The sequence below is a fragment of the Argiope bruennichi genome, chromosome 9 (assembly GCF_947563725.1).
Source record: "Argiope bruennichi chromosome 9, qqArgBrue1.1, whole genome shotgun sequence".
Lineage (NCBI taxonomy): Eukaryota > Metazoa > Arthropoda > Arachnida > Araneae > Araneidae > Argiope > Argiope bruennichi.
The window spans coordinates 51,941,609-51,965,651 of record NC_079159.1 but is presented as its reverse complement, the minus strand read 5'-3'; the positions used below and the strand labels follow the sequence as shown (position 1 = coordinate 51,965,651).

Below are 24,043 nucleotides of genomic sequence, written 5' to 3'. Positions count from 1 at the left end.
TTTATTTATTTTATATAAATGGCAGAAATAAATAAATTTTACATTTATTTATTTTGTAATATTACAGCAGTGAATTTTTTTCAACCGACTTCATATAATTTATTTAAATAAAAGTCCAGTTTTGAAGCTATACGAACTGATTTTGAACCGTGATCAGATAACAAGAATGATATACGAGCAAATAGCATTTCTCCAAATTTTCATATCACACCAGTAGCTGGAAATTAATGCAAGATTTAACGTATAGAAGGCTCACGCACATACTGCAATATTTGATGGAATCGTATTTGTAACCGTGATCTTGAAATTGAGATCTTACAAACAGGATTTCACGACTTTTATTGGAATCATAAATGAAAAAAATAAATAAATAATAGCCACTAATTTAAAGCATCTTTTAATATGGTCTCTCGTAAACACAAATGACAAAAAAAAAAAGCATATGTGTTTCTGTGTTCTGAATTTATCTTTTTTTTATATTTATTATTATGATAAGCTATCATGTTTTGATGTTTTACGAGTCATGGAGTAGTAACCAAATAATACACAAAACAAAAAGATTCCGGTTTTTTTTTTTTTTTTTTTTTGTACACGTTGTCAGAAAATGGTTTTCTATTGTTCCTACAAAAGTGAATCTAATGTTCAGTTTGTGGTTCGGTAGAAGGGAAAGGGGGGGGGGTCGCGAAAAAAAACCCCATGAAGGCCAAAATACGGAGTATCCAGATGAAGAACAATGGTCATGATTCGGGCATACATCCCGGATTTCGGCATGACATCACTATCAGCTGTGTGTCTATTAGGGGAAAAAAATGAAGCCTCGCCACCGTTTCTGTAGGGGACCATTTCCATATTTTTAACAGCCATTTCCAATTTTGCACAATTCAATCAGAAATAAGAAATTACCTTTATGCAAAATTTCTAAAAGTTTCTCAGTTATTATTATGGTTTTGAAAATTTCAATTAATGATGGTTTTCACACATCAAACCAGAGCATTAGATCTAAGCAGATTTGAAGTATGGTCTCCCGTTCGTTCAATATCGTAATTTCTGATCAGGTCAACTGTATCAAATCAGAAAGCTATTTATGAATATGAAATAATCAGAAGCGGGAATTATAGTTCAACTAGGGAACTAACAATCAAAACTTTATTGTAATAATTAAGTGCTGCTTAATATCTTTTATTTCATATACTTATCAAATAAATATTTTGTTTGGGAGCTTCCAGAAAGTGACAACGTGAACAACGATAGGGTTGCTTAACTTCGAGTTAGGGCAGCTTTTTAGGGGGGTCAAATATAATAAAATGAATTTTGATGTTTCATAGACAATCATAAATCTTCTGCCAAGATCCTTTAATAATATTAAGCAAAAATAATTGGGAAAGATAAATAGTTTTGTAATATTTCATTAAAATTTTCCAAGAAAACAATTGTGCAAAAAGTGTAAATCAGCATTCAGCCATTCATTCCTTTTGAGTCCTGTTATTTTATTAAAAATTAAATTCTAAACATTAATATAATGCCAAAATCATTTAAATAAATCAATTTTTAATAAAATAATGCTTACAAATGGAACTACTTCGATTTACTTTACTGCATAAAATGCATAGCTTTATATACACAGCTTTAAAATAACTTTTTATTTTGTACATAGTTTAAAACAAAATGAATAATGATAAGTTTAAAATAAATTAACCAATCTTATTTAAATTTATTTTCGATCTTTTCCTTTTATTTTAATAATTTTTGAAAATATTTTTAAATAAAACAAATTAAATTAAATTAAATATCATAGTGAATAAAATAAATTATTATGATTAAATTTTAATTAACTGTTATTTTAATGAATAATTAAAATAAAAGTTATTTAAAAATTAAGCAAATTTTTAATGTTTCCTAGTTTATTTTTGACAGCATCTCACAAAAGGCTACTTTTCGTGGAATTATGACGTAGAATTTTTATTGAAAGAAAAGAGATATTCCTCCTCCATATAAAAGAATTCAATTCCCACAACTCTATGGAGTTATAATAAAGAATAAAGATTACATAGTTTTCTACTTTAATCTTTTTTTCTGTCAAATGAAATAAAAGTATTTTGCCGATGATGAACTGCCCCGTTTCTGGTTTCTTTTTCCACATCTGTAACAAATCGGGATTCTTTAGCTCTTCCATTCTTCGTGAGAGTTATGATGCCTTAGTAAAAATAATAGCTAGCAAATTTGATTCAGTTTGAACAACTCAAAATTATTCATTTTACATTTCATTTCTAATCAAGATTGAGGTTTTTATGATTTCTTTAAAAATTTATATTAAAGAATTTGTTTTACATTTTACCATGAATATGGGTAATATAGTCATTTTCAGCTCTTATACTATGCATTTAATAGCTATGTGTATTCCATTCGTACCTACTTTCAATACTTTAAAAGAAAAATATTTAAAGTAACTCGTTTACAAGCACTGCAATCGTCTAAAAAAGTCTATTTTAAAATTGGATGAATTTCCACATTTTATATATCTCTGAGATAAAAGGAGGGGGGGGGGGGAGAAAAAAAGATTTTTAGAACAACGCCTGTCTGTCAATAAGATAACTTGTATCTTTTCGTGATAAGTTTTAAATTTGTATCAAATTTTGGATCAGATCTGTGATCAGTTTATCTGTTCGAGTAGAGTTCAAAAGAAAATTTGATGAAATTTGGCATATTGTTTTGTCATTAAAATTTTAGGTTTTAGTCCCATCTTAGATCAAATCTACCAATAGGTTGAATGCCTGCCTGTCTATCGATTTGAGTGTATGAAAAAGCAACAATTCAATATAGAGAGATGAATTTCAGTATCTGATTTTTATGAAAATTATAGGCCTGTGTTAAATTTCGTTCAAAATTCATTCAAAATTTAGGTTCTCTGTTTATGTAATGTGAATATTATATAGAAACGCAATTAATTAAATAAAAGAAATTGGATATGTTATCAAAATGGCATGTATCAGTTCTGATTTCTGATACAGTAGGTTTTCAGGAAAAATCAATAATGCATGCTCAATACCCCCCCCCCCCCAAGTGAAGTTCAAAACACACGTAGAAGTAAGTATAGGTACGGTTCAAAAGAAAATGCACATGAGAATACAATGAATTGCAATTAAACAAAAATTATCTTTAAAAATCAACCAAATCAATTTATCAAATGATGGCAATGAAGTTATTTCGAACAGAAGCACAACCTCAACAATGTGTCGAAGGCTGCATTATGATATAGTTTCCTTTATTCCATTCTTTCTTCGAAATTTCTATTATATTAAATTAAACTGAAAAGTTGTTTATCGCAACCAGTGTAAAAAATGCTTAAATAAACCGTTCTATTTCAATTGATTTCAGATCATAAGTCCTATAAAATCTCATTACCAGAGGCAGATTTACGTATTTAACTAATTGATTAAATTAATTTATTTTAAATTAATGATTTATTTAAATAACTGTGAAAATGTACATGCATTTGTGTATTTATTTATTATGACTCATGATTGGGGTCGCTTCCACTAGACGCTCGGTTTTATAAATACTGTAATAACAAAGTGAAACTAATGAAATAGATAGAGGGTCTAATAAATTATACTCGAAAAGATGTAATATTATCCAAATATTTTATAAATTCATAGAATTTTCATTTTTTACAAAAAAATTTATATAGCAACCAGACTAATTACATGTTTTAGCCGACCTATCTAAAGCTCCCCTCATCCCAGGGTCTAGGCAGCTGTCAAATAGGAAATCTGCCATTGCTCTTTGCTAATAAAAAGAGACGCGTCAATCGACAATAACATCCAGAATGATTCATATATATAATCCCCAAGTTTACGAGGGAATGCGTGTTGTTCTCCCTTTTTTATAAAACTTCTGATCTAGGTTCTTGGAATGCAACAAAAAGATCTGGAAAAGAGATAAAAAAGGTAATGGGGGTCAACTGCATTCTTTTTCTGGGTCATCGGAATATTTCGCTTTATGTGGGAAAAAAATTCAATGACAAAGCACTAAGCTTTTCGGTTGCAAACACTGCCCTGAATTTTTATTCTATAACGGAAAAAAAGTTTACAGTCAGATAAAATGTACAACTAACAAGTGTGCATGAGGTTTAAATGGAATGCAACTACAAAATAACAACAATGAATGATCGTCAAGTAATACTTCATAAAAAGCTTGCTACATTGTTGGAAATTTTCAGTTACGGTTATTGCTGTCAAAATGTGTTGATACATACTACTTATATGAGGGAAAATATTTCGACATGTAACTGAAAAAAGTCTTAGCTGTCTATCTTGAAATCTTAGCTACAATTTTTCTTTCAGGCCAAAGAATTTAAAATAAAATGTATTATCAATATGCACCTGGTGTTATGCATTAGATATCTTTTGCATTATATTATCTTTTGAATATTACAACGTTTGGATAGTTAAAATTTGTTTATTATGCAAAAACAAATATTAAATAGTAAATTAAAATTTCTATATTTTAAAAATGTTTTTTTTTTCGTAGAAATGACAGATAATTATTGCTTTGTCACAACATCATCATCAACAATATAAAAATATTATCAGCATAATATTTCACTAAGAATTCAAATTATTGCTAATTCAGTTAATCATAAAAATTTAGGTTTCAAAATATTCCAATTTCCAAAAAAAAAAAAAAAACTATAATCATGTCAACATACGCAGATTAATATTAGAGAAGTAAAATGTTTTATATTCTCGTATTTCATCAGACTTCGTCGTTCAAACAGGTAGTTTTTCAAATCTCTAATAATCTCATTCGAAAATCGTTTCACAAAATTATACTAACTTATGATGCTGCGATTAACATTTATAAAAACCCACCCTAATTTGTAGTAGCGAATTTAATCCATTAAATATAAATCTAAAAATAAAAATTGTTTGCAATAGTGAATTTATTACTTAATATAAATGAATTAAAAAAATCGTTTGCAGTGCTATAAAACTGCAATATAATATATGAATAATTAATATAAATATACGAATAAATAGCGAAAACGTTCCCACATACTGGAACACAATTAAAATGCGTTTTTCTTGTAGCTAACTTTCTCCCAGAAAACGCGAAGAATCTCTTTTGACGTAAGCACCGTTAAGTGTTTTAAAAGCTATGATGCGTAACATTGTTTCAAGAACAGGAAAAAAAATTAAGGAACTCCCTTTATTTCATATCTAAAAATGCAAGTAAGGAAGCAATGCTTCTCAAAATACTTCTGATTCACCAGCCACCCAAAGACGACCTTACCATCAGAATAGGAGTCAGGGCCTGATAAGAACACTTGAGTGTGCTTTTTTTCCCAGCTTCCGCGAGCGAAATGAAATTGTCCTTAGAAATCCAGGAGATAATTGTCTCTCTCGTTAATCAAAGCTACGAGAGTTAAATTTCATTCCCATTTAAATTTCACACACTGCCTGCTTTGAAACGGCGACCGTGGCTATAATGGAAGCGAGACGCACACACAAAAAAAAGATGTTAATGAAGGTTCTTTATGATCTGATTATATGTTAAACCATTAGCACAGCATTTATCATAATGGTAATGGTAGACTAAACTATAATATTCCGTTTAATACCAAACAAAATTCGTTCCGTGAATACGTAAGATCGATTTTTCGAGGAATTAATTAGTTTGGTCTCATTTAAAACAATTATTATCAAAAATTTATATTCATGGATTTTGTTTCCTTTCAAAAATTAATGAGCTTAAGTCATATTATCTTTCAGAGTTCAACTCATTAGGTTCAATAATTTGTATGTGAACTGTTCATTTATACAAGAAGTAAGCTGAATACTAATACGATAATAAAATCGTTCTTTCAAATATATTTTTTTTAAAATTTTGAAGTGAAACTGATTAAGTTTTTTAACAGATAAGTCCATAAAATTGTTCTAATAATAGCATGTAAATAATGAAGATAAGTTATGTGAAGTACTTATATAAAAATAATTAAATATTTATATGTGTTATATTATGTATAATATTTCACAAATTGTTGTCCTTCAAGGATATAGAAAAGAAATAAATGAATGTGGATGACAAAGATGTGAAAAATGCTAGAATTTTTAATTTTACAACCTTGTCGAAATATGGGATTCTTTTGAAGTGCTTCAAAACCTTCTAGATTCTTAAAATCAGATGACATTCGAAGCTATATGTACAAAATGCCAGATAATATATGAATTCGACAACGGCGGAAAACTCATTTTTTTTTTGCGAAGATTTAATTTATTTTTTAATTTTGTACTCGTAATCCATCTCTTTTACATTGAGTTATTCCTGTATAGCATACTCAATTTTTTTTTATCCTTCTGATTCGAATACCACTTATATCAAGACCCTTATCATTGAAATCTTTATCTTATAAAGAAAGTCAAACATATTTGTGATTGCAAACAACAGACATAATTAGAACTAAACTATAAATGAACGAAAAAAAATCAGATGTGCATCCATTTTTAGATTTTAAACAATCACAAAATGTTCGAGAAACAAGCAACTTTTCTGCAGATCACAGAAATCGTTTGAAAAATAAAGATTCAACAATTCCATTGATATCATTTATACTAAATAAACATTGGGCATTTCTAGCAATCTTTTCCAAAAATAAATCAGAAATTTTCCGAACAGACAGCTGGGCCAGATGGCACATTCCACAAATCATGAATCCCATTTTTCAAGTTTGAAATATAACGCTCCCATTTTTAAGGAGAAGCCACGCCATTTTTATCCGTTTCCCTTCCTGGTGGCCAGAATTTATCATCAGCTAGTGAGGACAGGACGAAAGATATGTCTTGAAGATCGGTCATCTAAATCAGCGAAAGATAAGCCTACCCCATTCATTCTTTTTTAGAACGAAAAGCCAATAATTTTAGACGTATAAAAAGGACCTCGCCTTCCTTTAAACAAAGAGGACAGTTTCGAGGCTTTTTTTTTTCTTTGGAAAAACATTATAGAAGAGATGGAAAATAAAATAATAAAACGGCGCTACTAATTCCAAATGTTCTATTCAAAAAGAAATCAAAGCTTTGAATTGATTTTTTTTAAATAATTTCTTTCTGTAATATAATGTTAGGTATTTGCATGGATCCGGGGGAAAAACGTGTTCTTAAGACTAGTTTTGATTGATAAATTTTAGAATTAAGAACCAGAATGGATCTAAGAAATGAAATAAAATATATTCAACTTGAATAATTATTTTTATTCATCTTTTTTTTAACAAAGTTTATTTTCAATTTCTTTATCTATGGTCTTAATTCCAAGAGAAGTTCCATATATTAATTTCGGGGTCGCTAAAACTGCATCAGCATATATGTACCAGCAAATACTATACAATTTCACTAAAATTTTACCAATAAACATATTTGAAGTTGTGTGTTTTTTAAAATTGGAATCCTTTATTTTTTCATCTATGCTAATAAATAACACGATTTGTAAGTATCGCCCCAAAGGAAACACATTTTATATATTTATTATTTTGAAAATGGGGAATCGATTAATATAGCAGGGGAGAATCACAGTTCCGCTAACAGAAGCAAAAATATTATTGCAGGATGAGCATGGACATAAAGAAGTAAGAAAAGTAAGGAAAATAGGGAAAAAATGCTTCATATGATTGATTCATATTTTATGGACCAATAGTTTATTATTTATTATGTGTTAAGATAAACTATTTTTTCAAAATTGCATCCTCCCCGCCGCTACAATTCATCTTTTTGCAATAAAAGTTGTATGAATGTGAATTACATAAATTTTGTTCGTCTGATTTTAATCCCAATAATTTTTCTTTGTTGGGTAATTTAAAACGGCTTCTGTGATCTTTAAATGAGGATAATTTAATCGATCTACGAAACACAAGAAACTGCATTTCAAAAGTTCGATTGAAATATATGTTCTACAATCGTTAATACTTTTTTTAGAATATTGAACTATAATGAAAGAAAACATGTTAAACAAATTTTGTAAACAAAAATAACGTAATAAAAGATGCAAAATAAGAAGTAGGCTCTGAATTATAATGTCAGCAAATAATGCTAACGAAAATGAGTAAAAATTCAATTAAATGTTAAAAATAAAATGCAATTACCCAAAATTTTTTCCTGCTTTAAGATATCCATTAAATTTTAATCAATCACAGAAAAAAAATTATTTAATTGCTAGGCTTATTTTACTTAACAAATTCAGCCGGCAGCGCCACCACCTTTGCCATGATAACAAGATGTTAACTTTTTTCTTTATGCATTTATCATGGAATTTATCATTTAAATAACATGAACGTACGAAATGGCGTTACGTTTTGCCCAATACTTTCTTTGTAATTGATCTACAAATATCGACATTTTAATTATGTTCTTAATAAATACTCCAGATTGGGGGCAAATTGCCATTTATAGACGGTCTAATGACTAATTATTACTGAAACGGGATTTTGAATGAAAAAAAGAATCGTTTTCAGAGTTACTGGACTTTAAGTAATGATTTATCCCATAATTTCCGTTGCACTATCAACTAGTTGTCAGTGACTGAGGGAAACCTCTAAGATACCACTCTTCTTCTGAATATGCGAATGAAACAAAAGAAATTGACACAAATTCAGCCTTTTTCACTAAAATATCTACTATTTCGCTCATCCGACCTTGAAATTTCTTAGAAAAGTATCGCTTCGCACTTTTCTTCAATTTGAACAGCAGTTAAGACCGAGGAAAAGTATAAAACCCGCTACTTGGTACGTCGTTAAAGAATGACAAATGGATCCTTCCCAGGTCTCGAAGTGAAAAGTGGGCTACTTTACGATCTATCACCAGCTCAAAATTAATGGTTGCAACGCTTTCTTACATAGTAATTTTCTCTCAATTTTAAAGACAAGTCAGCTAGTAATATCCAAGGTTTTAAGATATGAAGTCTGAAATAATGATAGCACGGTCAGTAACCGTGAATTTCCATTTATATTGTTCTCAAATATTTGGATTTTATCCAGGACAATAAGCTTGGGAATCGTAGTTTATTTTAAAGTATAATTTATTATCCGAAAGTATTTCAATTTTGCCTTTTATATATATATATATCACACAAAAAAAAAGGAAGAATTGTGACTTTGAAAAGAATGCTCACTCTTCTCGGGTGAATTTTTTGAGCGAATTAGAATTCGTTTTTCAAGGGAAGAATAGCAAATAAAAACAAAATATTAAAAAAGTGTAACATAATAGGGAACAAATATTAATAAACGGAAGGTAGTTTTTTCCTCTCGATTTTTTTCGCTTACATACACATCATCGAGTGTTTTGCGTTTAACGACGTTATATAATGAACAGAATAGAATATACAGTTTGAGACCTCTTCCAATGATCGCAAGAAGTTTGAAACAAATCTATAACTTTAGAGTCAAGATCTCGTACCAGATTTCATTTATTTAGTTTGTTGCATTTTTTGAATAATCACGATCACATACACATAATAAAAATACCGACAGACAGAAACTCTTTGACAGATATGGCCTAAAATTCGATTCAAATTTATCATTCTAGTGATAAAACCATGTGCCAAAAAGCGTCTGCGTTATCAAATTTAAATGTAAGAGGGTCGACTTTCATCTGAAAACTGGCACTAAGAATTTGACAAAATTCGCCAATTTTGACTGCAGACGCATGCTAAATCTGATTCGTTTGGCATGTTTTAAAATTATCACGTTCTCAAATAATTAACATTACATAGAACCGCTTTATGTCTTGTGCCAGTGACTGTTATGATTATGTAAAAAGAATTGCAGACATGAGGAAGAAGCACCGGAAGACACTTCTCGTCCGTCTGTCGGCTTCTCCGTTTACCTTCTTATATGAAATAAAAAAAGAAAGGAAGAAGTCTATGCATCGAGTCACAGATAGACAAATATAATTTCAAAAAATGTATTTTTGGACTTGGGGAGATCTAAAGCATGGAAGTTCATCAAAATCTCGAGGTTTAATTTTTTCGGGATTTCATTATTTTTTCAGTTTACGATGGAGTGAAAAAGTAATATACGGGGCATAATGAACCAAACTTCATAACTCTTGAAGTCACATTTATAATATTTATAAGTTGCTAGTGCCGGCGTCCTGGCATAGGGGTAGCGCGTCTTCCCCGTGATCTGGGCGTCCCTGGTTCGAGTCCCGGTTTGGGCATGGTTGTTCTTCTGTTGTTCTATCTGTGAGATGTGTGAATGTGCCCTCCTGTAAAAAGGGGTTGTGCAAGCGAATGAATGATGCGTGAGTGGCAAAGTCGTACTCTTGGCCCTAGTTGACGTTCCCCCTCAGGCTTAAATCGCTGTCTTCGTAACAGCGGGCTTGTCAGTGGCAAGTGCCATAAGAAACAAACAAACAAACATAAGTTGCTAGTTTGCACCATGTTTGTGAATCACGTTTAATTCTTTAGAAATAAAACCGTTTCATCCCTTATAATAATATGTTATTTATCAGATAACTAATGAATTCATTTATTGTATAATTAATCATCTACAATCGTGGTTCGTATCTCATTCCAACAAATTAACAGCTTGATAGCAGACGAGTGAAAAATCTAGCATGAGATAATTTCCCGTGACTAATCCATCACAAATTCTCATCTAATTAAATAATACATGAAGCATTATTATGAAGTGTATAAATTGATCCGTCGAAATAAAACAGATATTCATTTTCTTAAGAATAAAAGTAAGATAAAACTGTACAGATCCTAATCCAAACGAAAAATATTAGTAGAAATCGTGAACGGCTCATCTTTCAGTTGTAATTGCACATTTAAAGTGAACAGATAACCAGGATTTTTAAAAAATCTGTTCCAGACTTGCCATGCATTTGAGTGAAGTGCTTGTTTTGTGTTTGTTTCTATTTATCAGTAATTCATCACAAAAAAGTTAATTAGACAATTTTTTAAAAAAATATTCATTCTGGATAAATTATTTTGTCTTATTTTTACTCTACATAGAAAAAAAATGTATAAAAATTTATTTTTTTAAAATTGAAAGAAGGAAGTATTATGTTCAAAGAATTCAGAAATATAATTAAGGGGGAATGGATATAAACAGAAACCTATTTATGTGCTGTTCTCTTCGAAATAACTTTCTTGCGCAGTTGCACATTTTTATCATTGTTAATACAGTGATGTAAAAGCATATAACAGTTCTGCTCTTGCACTTTCCGAAAGAATCGTTTTCTCTGCACCTCCTCGGAACGAAGCAAATATTCATCCGAGGGAAAATGAACATGTTCGAGATAAGAAGAATAGGCTGTTTATGGAAGTGCCGAATGCGAACATCAGTAAAGGCATTTCCTTAACGTGACAGAACATCCAGTATTTGGTCTTTCCCGCGAAAGAAAATTTTGAATATCAGCAACCATGAGCTGTATTTATTTGAAATAATGAAAACTATTCTGATTAACAGGTAAACTGATACTCTTCGCATGTTCAACAGGAAATGGCCTAATTTAGTTACGTTTGGAAAATATTTTTTTTAAAATTCGGAATTTTTAAACGTACTAGTATTATTTAGTTTCCTCATATCTTCCTATTTTTTTATTGTTTCTCAATATTTTTCAATTCTATTTATTTACTGAATTTTATCCATTATTTTCTCCCAATCTGACTCCAAAATTATATCACCTTGATTGAAATCCAAACTCTAGAGCGCCCTCTATTTATGTTCAAAATATTTAAGCTAACTAACGAGACATTCCAAGTTATAGTACGCGCATTACTTAATTTTACTAACTCGACAGAAAAAAAAGCATGCCAAATTTGAATTAAATACACTATGTACCGGTTTGTTATTTATCAAGAAGTAAATCGCTTTAAAGAATATTCAATTAGCTTTAATATTCCAAAAAGTTAGCTTCTAAATAATTTTCCTTGTCAATGTAAAATAATTCTAACTCTTTAAAATCTAAACACTCTTGCATTTACTTAAAAAGTTATTACTAATTTCAAAATAGTTACTAGTTTAAACCATGCTATAAATCACATTTTTTCCGTTAGAATATAATAAACTCCATAAAATTCTGTAAGCATTTCCAAAATATCACAATAACTAAGATAGTTACTAATGTCACCACATTTGTTAACCACGTTTCTTTCATCAATTACAAAAAAGCTTCCGATAACTAATAAACCCATCTGCCCTGTAATTAATCATCACCAATCGCAGTTCATATCTCACCTCCAACAAACTAATTACTCAACAGCAGGTGGATTAAAAAACCACCACGAGTTCCCAAAGATTACAAACTACCACTAATGAAATAATAAATCGATCGGCAACACGAAGAACAAAAGACAACAAAAAATCCCACCAAAACAAAAATTCACAACATGAGACGGTAGTTAATTTAAAGAGCAAGAGCTAAGTGTTCGGTGCAGAAAGTTTAAATGTTTCTGAGGCCACAATTTAATAGCACGAAATATTTAAGGCCGCATCAATTAGCATCACGAAAAGCGATTTAAGTTGCTTGAATTTCGTGCACCAAGGTTTTCTCTTTCGTATAATGAGGTCAGAGAGTATTTGGCTAATTAGTATTTGGTTGTGTTGGGGTTAATTAGGTAAAGCGGAAAGTGGTTGTGATCGAGAGATAAAAAAACCATCGCGTGATACCCAGTGGTAAGCACTGACTAACAAATGCCGACAATGAGAAAGCTCTCTCACACTTTTTTTTTTTTTGCCGTGTTTGGTAGGCCAATTATGAACCGACAAAAGTAATAAAATGTGACCTTGGAAAAATAAGTTTACATCTGTTGTTATCAAGTAAATGTCATGATTTTGAAACTATGTAATTTTTTAAGATTCATAGAAGCATGTTTCTAACTTTTAGTAATTAGGATACACAATTTTATGTAAAAATTTGTGTTAAAACTTCTTTCATTCGTGTATGCTTAATATGACATCATTTCTATAATGTTAGGATTTAAAAAAATATCTAATATTACTTAATGCTTAATTTTAAATCGGATATTTTGTTTTAAATAATATGCATTTTTATTGGTTTGTCTAATAATTTTTTTTTAATTTTTATAATTTTTTTGAACATACTTTTTACTTTATCTTATATTAAATACACAAGAGAGAAGTACTTAAATAGTCAATCAATTCGCCTTCGAGAATATGAACATTGAGTCATCTCTACGTCCCCCAAAAAATCTGGAAATATGCATGTCAGTGAACTTGATAGTCAAAGACGGCGATAAGAAAACGAAATTTGGTATGTGATCCTCCAAAGCTCTAGAATTATATCAAATTTTGGATGAAATGAAAAGTGACTGACTGTCAAGTTGCATGAAGACTGCCTAACCATCTGGGTGCTTGTGAACACGACAACTGAAAAAAAAAATGTCAAATGATAAATGACATTCGTCATACGGCTTTAACACCAGAGTTGCAGATATGAATTAAATGCTGGATCAAATCCATCAACCAGTTGACAATTTAATAAGCGGTCTATTCGCGTAATTGAGAACGCTAAAACTGAGAAATTTAACTAGTTAAATGAAATTTTGTATGTAATTTCAACATTAAAATATAGATTTGTATCAAATTTTGAGTTCGGTTGATCAATGGATTTACAAATGCAAGCTTGAGATTCTTGCCTCTAAGACAATGTTAAATACAAATCATAACATACAAATCATATACGAGGAAGTAGAACATCACTACTCCTTGTTATTCCGCGTCTAACAGTTAAAAAGTTTTGGTTTAAATTAAAGTTTTACAGCATTTTTACCTTCTCGTATCGTAGTATAGAAAAAATATAGTAATCACCAAAAAATTCAAAATCGAGATTTTGCGAGATTTCATGTTTTAGACTATGAGCTCGAAAAATACATTTTTGGAAAATGCCAGCCTGCCTGTCTGTAACAAAGATAACTCAAAAACGTTTTGAGTTAGACGATTGAAATTTGGTATACGGTCTTTTCATCAAATTTATAGATTTCTATCAAATTTTGAGTGAAATCTGTTCGGAGGAAGTCCGGCTTTTCGAATATAAGTTAACAAAACGAAGAGGGCTAGATATATAAATAATATATATATATAAATAAAGAGGGCTAAATATATATAATATAAATTGACATATGTAGTGTTTTCAAATTCTGAGCCAAATCCTACTATGAGTTGATGAGTCTGTCGGTCTGTACTTTCAGGAACGTATAAACGTGATAATTCAAAAACACCATGACTTAAATATATCAAATTTCGTACGGAATTTTGTGATTATGAGTGTAATTTTGTGTCCAATTTTGTTTCAACAGGTTGAGAAAAAATGCGTCTAAAACACAAATTCGAGTTTCCGATACTATTAACGACATGCCAGGGATTAATCTCCAAATAACTCGCCAAAGATGACACGATAAATTCAGTGAAAATGCTATATTCACGCCAAAGATTAATATTTCATAACTATTGTACGCCAAAGCAATGTAAGTGTCGTTCTCTGGCACGACACATTTATTAGAGTATACGAGAAAGTTTTGTGGAAACCATTCCCGCTGGTTTTAAAAATGAAAGTTATATATGTTGTTTTTGTTGTATAAAACAAAGGGTGTTATGATACACATGAATAGCAAGATGAATACCAATTGCGCTAGTATCAACGTTCACTATAATGTCATAAAATCGAAATAATGCTACTTTCCTTATTATAATGGTATAAAAGATTGAGAATTAGAGGCATCTAGTTATTTCTTCATATGCCCCCTAACGATGATGTTCCAAAAAACGTGGAAGCCAATTCAGTAGCCCAGCATATCTATTATTTCCTCATTTATATAATGCTTCATATAAGTAAGTTGGTTAGCAATTGATAATAAGCTTTTGTTTACTTTACTGAAGTAATACGGGCAGTAATAGGCTTTGAATGCTGACAGTACTTCTTGAGGTATATGAATCTGCCCAGGAACTCTAGATTTTTTTTTTTAAAAGAACATTCATCAATGTCTTTGCAGTAGTAAATTACTTTTCATCTTATTCTGATGGCATATAGAATGAATTGCAGTTCTCTATTCCAAACCAAAAATATTCTCTCTCTTTTTTGCAAGAATTCATGAACGGCCTAGAGTACATTGTGATGTACATTGGAATATAAATACAGAATTACGACATCGGAGAGAGCATATGGATCTTCAGATATATTTGCAAAGTTGTATGGGAAAGCAGGCTTACAAAAGAATTGCATGTAGGGAAAAAATAACATTATACGAAGTCAGTGAATTAAAGGTCGATGTTAGAAAAAGTAGCTATTATTAAGACAGCGAATGTCGCTTTTAGTATTAATATTAATGAGTTGATTACGTTAACATATATATGATAAAGACCCTAAAAGTATAAGCAATAAAACTCGTGGATAATATAAGCATCTCATTTTATAACCCTTATTTTAAATGTAGACTCATTACATCAACGCATTTTAATGAGTGGTTGCTCTTAGAAATTATAGCGAGTCTTGTAATAAAGACGCCGATGAAAGGGAAATTTACATTTTTACAAGTCGTAAAACAGCAAACGAGTGCTAAATGAATTGTAATCTTCAGTACAGTTTATAGCCAAATTTATGATTAGTAATTTATAGCCAAATTTATGATTCATAAGAGGAGGGCTGATAAAAAAAAAAGTAAATCATGTATTTCGAAACATTATTTATTATTATTTTGGTTGCTACAGTGTTTAGAGTCAGTCAGGCCAATGGATACATTTGTAACCCGGTGACAGTCTCAGTTTCTGGATAAGACGGTTCTAGATTCGAAGCCCGAATTCCTAAAAATCCATGGAATGTGTAGATTTGGTCTCAATAATTCTGACATCAAGGATCAAAAGCTCACTTGTTAGCGTTGCTTAGAAATATGAGCAGGTATCGTTTTTTGATCGTGCAACGGTTTCAAATAACACGATTCACTCCAAAGTAACCTCGTGTTCAGATTATTAACATAAATTCAATTCCTTAATCTCCTTCAATTCAGATTATTAACATAACAAAATTAACTGAAACCTTTAAATAATCAAGTGAATTCTCTCCTCATATTTTTTCCATATAAAGGATTTCATTATAAATTCAGTCTAATTTTAGCCTCTGAACTTAAAAGCAGTTATTTGATTTTAAAATAGTCTTAATCTTTTGTAAAAATATTATAGTATAAAACAAAGATTTAAATACATTCGTTAAATCATGGAATTTTTGTCTTCCAAAAGCTCAGACTTAAATCCAGTTTCTTTTATTACATCGGCTAAACAGAAATATCTATACTACTTACTGAATAGAGAAAATAGCAGTATAATTCCGAAACTTTGATACTGCATTGACCGAGATTTTAGATAAATTTGATATTGCAGTTTTAGGGGGTACCGAATAATTATACTTCTTTAACGAATGAATGACATTAGAATTCTCTAACATATGATTACACAATCTGTCAATTTTCAACTATATCCCATGAAGTCATTGCTCTTAAAAGCAATTACAAATAATTTAAACCACAAAATTTTTTAGTATTTTTTATTGCTCTGTAATTTTAAACATATTTTTCCATCTAAATATAGAGCAGTCTGTCAACAAAGCAGTTAGGCGAATAATTACGTCAAATAATCAACGTCTTTTAAAACACTTTCGTGGTGGCTAATTTCGAAAACTAGGATGGGGGAGGAGGAGAAAATACGGAAACGGAAATAGACGTCTAATCTTGAGGACGTAAGGAACATTAACTAATTGTTGCACAATTGTTGTTCTAGTTATAACCATTTATAAAAGTACATTTATTTCATACTCTACGGCACTATCGGGAATACTAAATTACTATGAAGTTGACAATTCGTTTCAAAGTCAAAATAAATACATTTTCATCAGAATTTTTTTCAACTAAACTTCAGTATTTTATTGAATGACAAAAGCAAATGATCTTTAAACGAAATTAAATCTTGTTCGTAAGTTGCAAACGATAATTTTTCCGAAGTCAGAATAACACTGGCAGTATAAATTTAATTCTAAATACGCACAAAAATATTCAGTAAATATTTTTGTTTATTTGCAAGGAAAAATAATTTAATAAATATTTTTTTATCTATCTTTTTGTTTTAACATTTTTGTTTAAAAAACCTCCAAATTATTTTAAAATGAAATTTATTCTTATTCTTAAGTTGCAAGCGACAATTTTTCGGAAGTCAAAATAATACTGGATATGTAAATTTAATTTTAAACACGCACGAAAACATTCAGTAAATATTTTTATTTTTATTTGGAAGGAAAAATAATTTAATAAATATTTTTTATCTGTATTTTTTAACATTTTTTTTTTTTTTTTACCTTAAGAAATTTTCTTCTTAAAACTCAAAAACAATTTATTTGTTTCAGTGATTCTGAAAACGAACGTCCGGCGTAAAAATTATTCTTCTAAACCCACTCACATGGTTCAGTGACATTTTTAATGTCACTTGCATGACAAAGAAAAGAAATTTTTGTTTCTCTGAAACACTAACTTTTTTTCCAAGGAAATTATCAGAAACACGTAGCTTGCTTTTCCGAGTAATTTTCAGTTCTCCTTTGTACGGAAATGACATAAACCATACCGAGTTTTGTTGAATGAGACAAACTTTTCAGAGGCTACCGACTCGTGTGTGCACAGGAAATAAATAGAGCGGAACTAACCGACAATGCAATCAATAGGAACAACTGATTGAAAAATGAATGGTCTCACATTTCCATTAGAAAAAAGAAGTACAGCGCACACAATCTAGTTGCGCAATGTTTTCATTCCTGGTACTACTAAATCGTCAATATCAATAGGAAATGTAATGCGCCGTGTAAAAATAGACTCATAATTTATTGTTAGAAACAGCATCTGACGTTGTCAAAAGCAAAAATAATCAGAAGTTCATAGATATACGTCAATTCTACCGCTTGCGGTTAATTATTGACGTATGTATTGAGCAATTAATTACTGGTGCATACCCAAACTTAATCATATTGACGCATTTCTCTTTATTACTATCGATTTTGGTAATATTTTATTCAAATAATAAACGGTTTTGTCTATAATTAATATAAAATACATTTTTTTTTCTTTATATTTCATATAATAATAAATGCTACGCTTCCTTATAAAACGATTTCGATAGTTTACGATTTTTCCCCCTTTACTTTATTTTTTTAAAAATAATTTTATTCTTATACTATATCATCATTTTAGTATAGCGCAGTTAATAAAATATTACAGATTTTAATTGGAATATGTGAAAAATCACAATTTGTATGAATGTGGTTGTTAAGTAAAAGTTAAAACGATTAAATTCCAGTAGCGGTTTTTACATTGTTTTAGTAGTCAAAAAATAGCAATGAAATAATAATAATAACGTAAAATTAGTAATTTGCATTCTAAACTGTCCAGTAATGGAATTAGTTCAATTTTTAACTTTTTAATATAATTTTAAAATACATATCATATAACAATGAGTGTTTCATGGATTGTTGGTGTGACTTCTAGTTGGGGCGGTAAATATTTACAGCCTATTTATTAAGCTTTCGCCTGTTTATGGCGAAGAGAAGTAAAAACAGAATGGAAAATTCAGCTAAAACGTTACAAATATCTATTAAGACTTACTGAGCTAATCCTTAAATTAAATTCTTCTTATTTACCGTAAATTAATGTTAATTTTCTTATTTATTTTCAAATTTTAGCGCGTGCCAGTTTTTCTGAAATAGGTTCTAATCAAAGTTAGTTTAAGAATGAGGTGAAATAGGTGACGTTCTACATTATTATAACAATGTCAATTTATACTCATGGGGAAAGTGACAGGCTAGATTAATTTTGGAATTTATATTTTAAGTTAATGTTAAATGACAGTTATATGTTGAACGGCACATACGCCTATGTTTGTCAAGAGATAGGTTATACACTTAATTCATAAATATTTTCGCTATGTGTTATAGATCTCGAGATACAATTGCTGATTCCAAAAATTGTTCCAAAAAAATAGTGTGTAATTACATTACTGAAAGCAACATTATATCCACTAACTATTTCTTTCTAATATAATTTCGCTTCTAAGATCCTAACTCGTCATCATCCAAGCATCTAAACACTGATTCGTTTAAAAATTAGTGTTTGGATGCTTAGATTAGATCCTAACGCTCACTCTTCAATTAAATACGCACCTGTATTTTTATATGCAGCAACTGAAAGCTGTGTAAACAGAAGATAGAAAAACTCTCCAAGTCACGACCGTTTATCTACGCATTATGCCATTTAAGCTACTGATGAAATTATGCACATACGGCAAAGCAAGTTATGGAATACATTCTTCCACTTCTAAGATCGAAAGAAAATCAACAAGACGATGCGAATTTTAAACAGTCTCTTCGAGAGTTTTAAATGAGTCTTTCTGACGTCAAACAAATACATTCCATCAACCAGATGTTTTTAGTCTGACTCATAGCCAAATTAGAATTCTTTGCTTAGCTATTTCTTAACAGCATTTTTTTTTAAATTTCTCAACGTGTTTAAAGTGAGTAATTAGAAAGCCTTACAAGAAATTTAAAAACACTTCCTTAATATCTAATCTACATTCAAGGTATTAATATAATCCACATTCAAGGCATTCATACAATTACATAACCAGTTTGATAACTTATCAATTGCTTTTTAAAAATAATATAAAACATTTATTCATACTCGGTAAACAATAAGTATGAATGAAATAGTGGAATATTATCAATAATTAATTAGAAAACATCACAGTCCGGAATTACCTAATTCTCAATCTTCACTTCAAAATATCGCTAAAATAAGGAACGTTTTCAGCTCAATTTGCAATTTTTATTTCTAAACCCCATAGTGGATGAGTTATTTCAATTGACAATTTGTCGAAAAACAAATTGTTTTTGATTGTAAGAATCAGAAAAAGGGAAATTTCTGCGATAAATCAATACGACCTTTGTTCGAAAAGGAATGTAGCGAGTTCTGTCACAATCTTTATCGTATCTTCAATAGATTTCAAGAATAGTCGAAAGCAAAGGTCAACTAGCGATCTCAAAACACTTAACGTTCCATTGTTATGAAAATAGGACTGCGTATTCAACCTTCATGGTAGGGAATTATCAATGAAAAATGAAAGTTTTGAAGTTTCTAAATCTCATGAAATACAAAGATTTAAGAATTTTTTTTTTATGCTCAACGAAATAAATTTTGCAAAAATCATAGCAATGTGAGTGAGTTTTCAAATAAGAAAATTGTTTAAATTTATTAAAAATAAAGTGATAACAGAATTCGAAGATATATTTATAATTCACCACAATTCAATTTGTAAACAAATCGTTTGCAATTTATTTCTCGTATAATTTCTATTCTTTTGTATATATATTTATGTGTAACATTGGACAAAATCGATAACATTAAAATTTGCTCTTAAAATTTTTGATAGTTTTCTTTTTAAGTATCATTCTTTTTATGTTCGTTAGATTTCCATTAACTTAATACATGAGATTCCTTAAATTATTAAGCACATCTAACAATAGTGCACATACAATGCTATACCAATTTTGTCTATTAAACTTTTGCAGTTATAGAAAACTAATGTAATCTTGTTCCGCCATTCTTTGTTTGATGAGCAATAACTGATAAAAATGCTATTTCAAAATGCAGAAAATACCTATATCTTTTAATAACTATAAGGCTGCATTTAAAAAAAATTATGTAGCTTAAATTTGCGTTCGGCAAAACAAACAATTTTTTAAAAAATCTCACTATTTCTAAGGTAATGATTACAAAAATAAATAAATAAAATAAATACAACGAAATCAACGCTAAAATATTTACATATCAGGTGGTGGCAACATATTATCAGTGTTGCAACAAAATGAGTTTCTTATTTTAATTATTGAGTGATTCGACAGGAAGTAATTATCTAACAAATTTCAATTTCTTTTTTTTTTAAACCTTAATTATAAAATATACTGATACATGTCAATATTCCTGAAAAGGTTTAAAAAAAAAATTCGACATATTCTAAAGTCTATGATCATCTCATCTCTGAAAAAATTCCATGCCTACCTCCGGATGAACTTAGAATACCTTAGATAACCTATGTTTAGACTAGAAACACCTTAAAAGCTCAATTCCTCAGATAACGAAAGGCGAAAAACTTGCTTATCATAGAAAGCAATCTAAAAACAGAAACGGAGAAAGAAAAATAGGGGAGATAGGGTAAAAATCTTACTACATATAATGCTGAGGAGCATCCCACTCAGTTATCTGCTGTGATTGACAAGAAAGTTGAATTTAAACAAGAGCAAAAACACAGTTCTTGAAGTGGAAAGTTAACATCCGGTGGTAAAGGGGGGGGGGATAATTGACAAGCTTGAAGCAAAGACAAACAAGACATTTGAGAGAGGAACCATCTGTTTCTAGAAGAAATATGAATTTTGGGAGCCAACAAAATACTGCTGGTTGCAACACGTACTACACGATATTCAATTCTAGAGTTTCTTTTAATTCAGTTTTTGAGTAGAGAAATTGCTAACAAAATTTATAAATCATGTTTGTGCATATTGTTACTATGCATTATATTTTATAAGAGAAAGACGACAATTCAATAACTGATGCTGAAGTAAAATTTTGTAAATAGTATCATAACTTTTTTTTTTTCCAATTTTGTTCATTAATAAAAAGTTCCAAGATACTGGTATTTATATAAAAAATTCTGTTTCCAGTAGTTCATAGTTGGTAATAAAAAATCTTAAAATGTAAGAGAATATTAAGCTGTATTTCAAAATTATTGTGGAGATTCTTTGAAGTAACGAAACCGAATCATCACTAATTTTCAACGCCAAATCAGTGCTTAACATGGTAGTAATTATAGGCTGACAAGTTAATTGTAAAATACATGTGAAAACTGTTCAAAATATTTTACAAGACAGATCCTTAAACCTAAAGCTTCTAAATTTGGTAGATAATTACATCTTGGGTAAAAGGTGCTCACTAAAAATGATTTTGAAAACTTTAATTGGATTTTGAATTAAATTTTAATCGAAATAGAAACGTATTGCATTTTAATATAATTTCGAAATATATTATTGCACAAAAATTATCTTTATACCATATTAAAATTACAAAAGTAAATTTCTCGGTAATACCAATTTCATTTTCATGTAGCTTTTTCTAATTTTAATAAAAAAATTTTATATTTAAAAATTTTTTGTATTTTTAAAATTTTTTTGTATATTTAAAAATATTTTACTACAATATTCTTCATTATTCAGTTTTACTGCATTATTTTTGTTTTAGTTGCCGAATTTATATTCACATAAATTACAAAGATCTCAAATCCATTTATTGTGAGCGCATTATCGCGACAATATAATTAAAAAATAAAATAACGGTAAACTTGCAACATTATGACACTACGATGTTTTGAACTAGAAATCCGAAAATCCTTTAAATTTTATTTTTACCAGTTTCGTTCCTAAATCTGGAAAACAAATATATGATAATGTGCTGTTTTTTCTATCAAAACCAACAGCGGAAACATACTTTAACTTTCAATAATATCGGCTGCCAATTTAAATAATAGATATAAAGATCTTAATCATAAATTTTTATTTCATGTTTTCAAAACATATATTTTACATAGAATCGAAATTGAAAAAAAAAATTGTCCCCATTTCTTTATTAATATTTTATAGCTATAAAAAAGTATATTTCTAATTAAATTAAAGAATGTTTTTATAGAACAAATTTTTTACTCTAACGTTCTTCCTAATGAATTTTGAAAACTGTATAGTTTTTCAAAATAGTGAAGTCTAGAGACAAATATTTTTATAAACAGAAGTTGTTATTTTTTCCCCTCACACTTAATTTAGGTGCATTGGTGTTTAATGAATACAAGCCTGTTTCAATAATTTCAATAAAAACTGAATTTTCCGTTAACATTTTGAAATGTTCTTGTTATATTTTTTAAAAATAATATAATCTTTAAATAAATGTATCAAAAGATGGTGCCTACAAGTTTATTTTAGCATTTCTGTTTTGCTTCAGGAAAGACACCACTACAAATAATTTTTTTAATTAAAAAAAATTGAAATTCATCGAAATTTCTTTCCATCCTTTAAAAGTTTTGTTTATTAATGTTTATAGAATTTTTTTTTTTAAATTATTTATTCCAAAACGGCTTTTTAAATAGAAATTGGAATGTTATTACTTATGACTTTTGTTGCATAAACATTTCCAACTTTATAAGTTGAGCCACCACAATGATTAAAATCTGCTTATTTAATAGAAAACACATTCCAAAAAATTATGAGCATTGAAATCTATACATTTATATGCCATTATTGGAAAAAAAACAAACATAAATTTTAAGAAAAATATATATATTTTTTAAAATCCCAAGAAGCTGTATAAAAAGAAAAAAAAATGTTTCATATTTCTCTATAATTATCTGATGTTTAAGCTTTCATATACGAATGCACAGCAAATTATAACAAAATTGCACTGCAAAATCATGCATTCAGAATCAATTATAGTCATACTACAAGAGTTTGCTGATGCATATTTCGAAGCGACATTCTTGCAGAATTGTGACTCACCTTTTTGGCCGAAATGACCGCCAGCAAACAAAAGACGGAGAGCGAGAACAAGAGTAGCCTCATCGTTTTATGCTTTCTCTTTCAAAACTGGTTTTCTAGTGGCAGAATCGCAATGAAGGCAAGCTCTGTTCACTGTGTTTTTGAATGGAGCAGAGAGAGAGGGAAACGGGCGATAAGTGAAACCACCTTCCAACGGAAATGACGCTACGGACGTCATGGGGATTCCGGGCTGTCATTGGTCCACCTACCTGTTGCGCGCCGCGCCACCCCTTTGTGGATATGCCGCAGACAGTCTACCCCTCTGAATGGAGGAGAGGGGTGGTTTTATTTTTACTTTGCTCTTTCCTTTCTTTTTCTAGACAGGATGGGCAGCAGGGTGCAATGGTACTTTGTAAATAAATGTAATAATATTG

The 24,043-nt window shown here is 29.6% G+C and overlaps 1 protein-coding gene across 1 annotated transcript in view; it reads right to left on the bottom strand.

Moving 5' to 3' along the window:
- LOC129984553 (uncharacterized) overlaps positions 1-23,790 on the bottom strand; it is a 34,964-nt gene extending 11,174 nt beyond the window's left edge. Inside the window, exon 1 of the mRNA XM_056094461.1 lies at positions 23,631-23,790. Within this exon, the coding sequence (XP_055950436.1) occupies positions 23,631-23,693 (63 nt within the window). The 5' untranslated portion in view covers positions 23,694-23,790. The remainder of the gene's footprint in view (positions 1-23,630) is intronic.
- Positions 23,791-24,043: the final 253 nt, after the last annotated feature.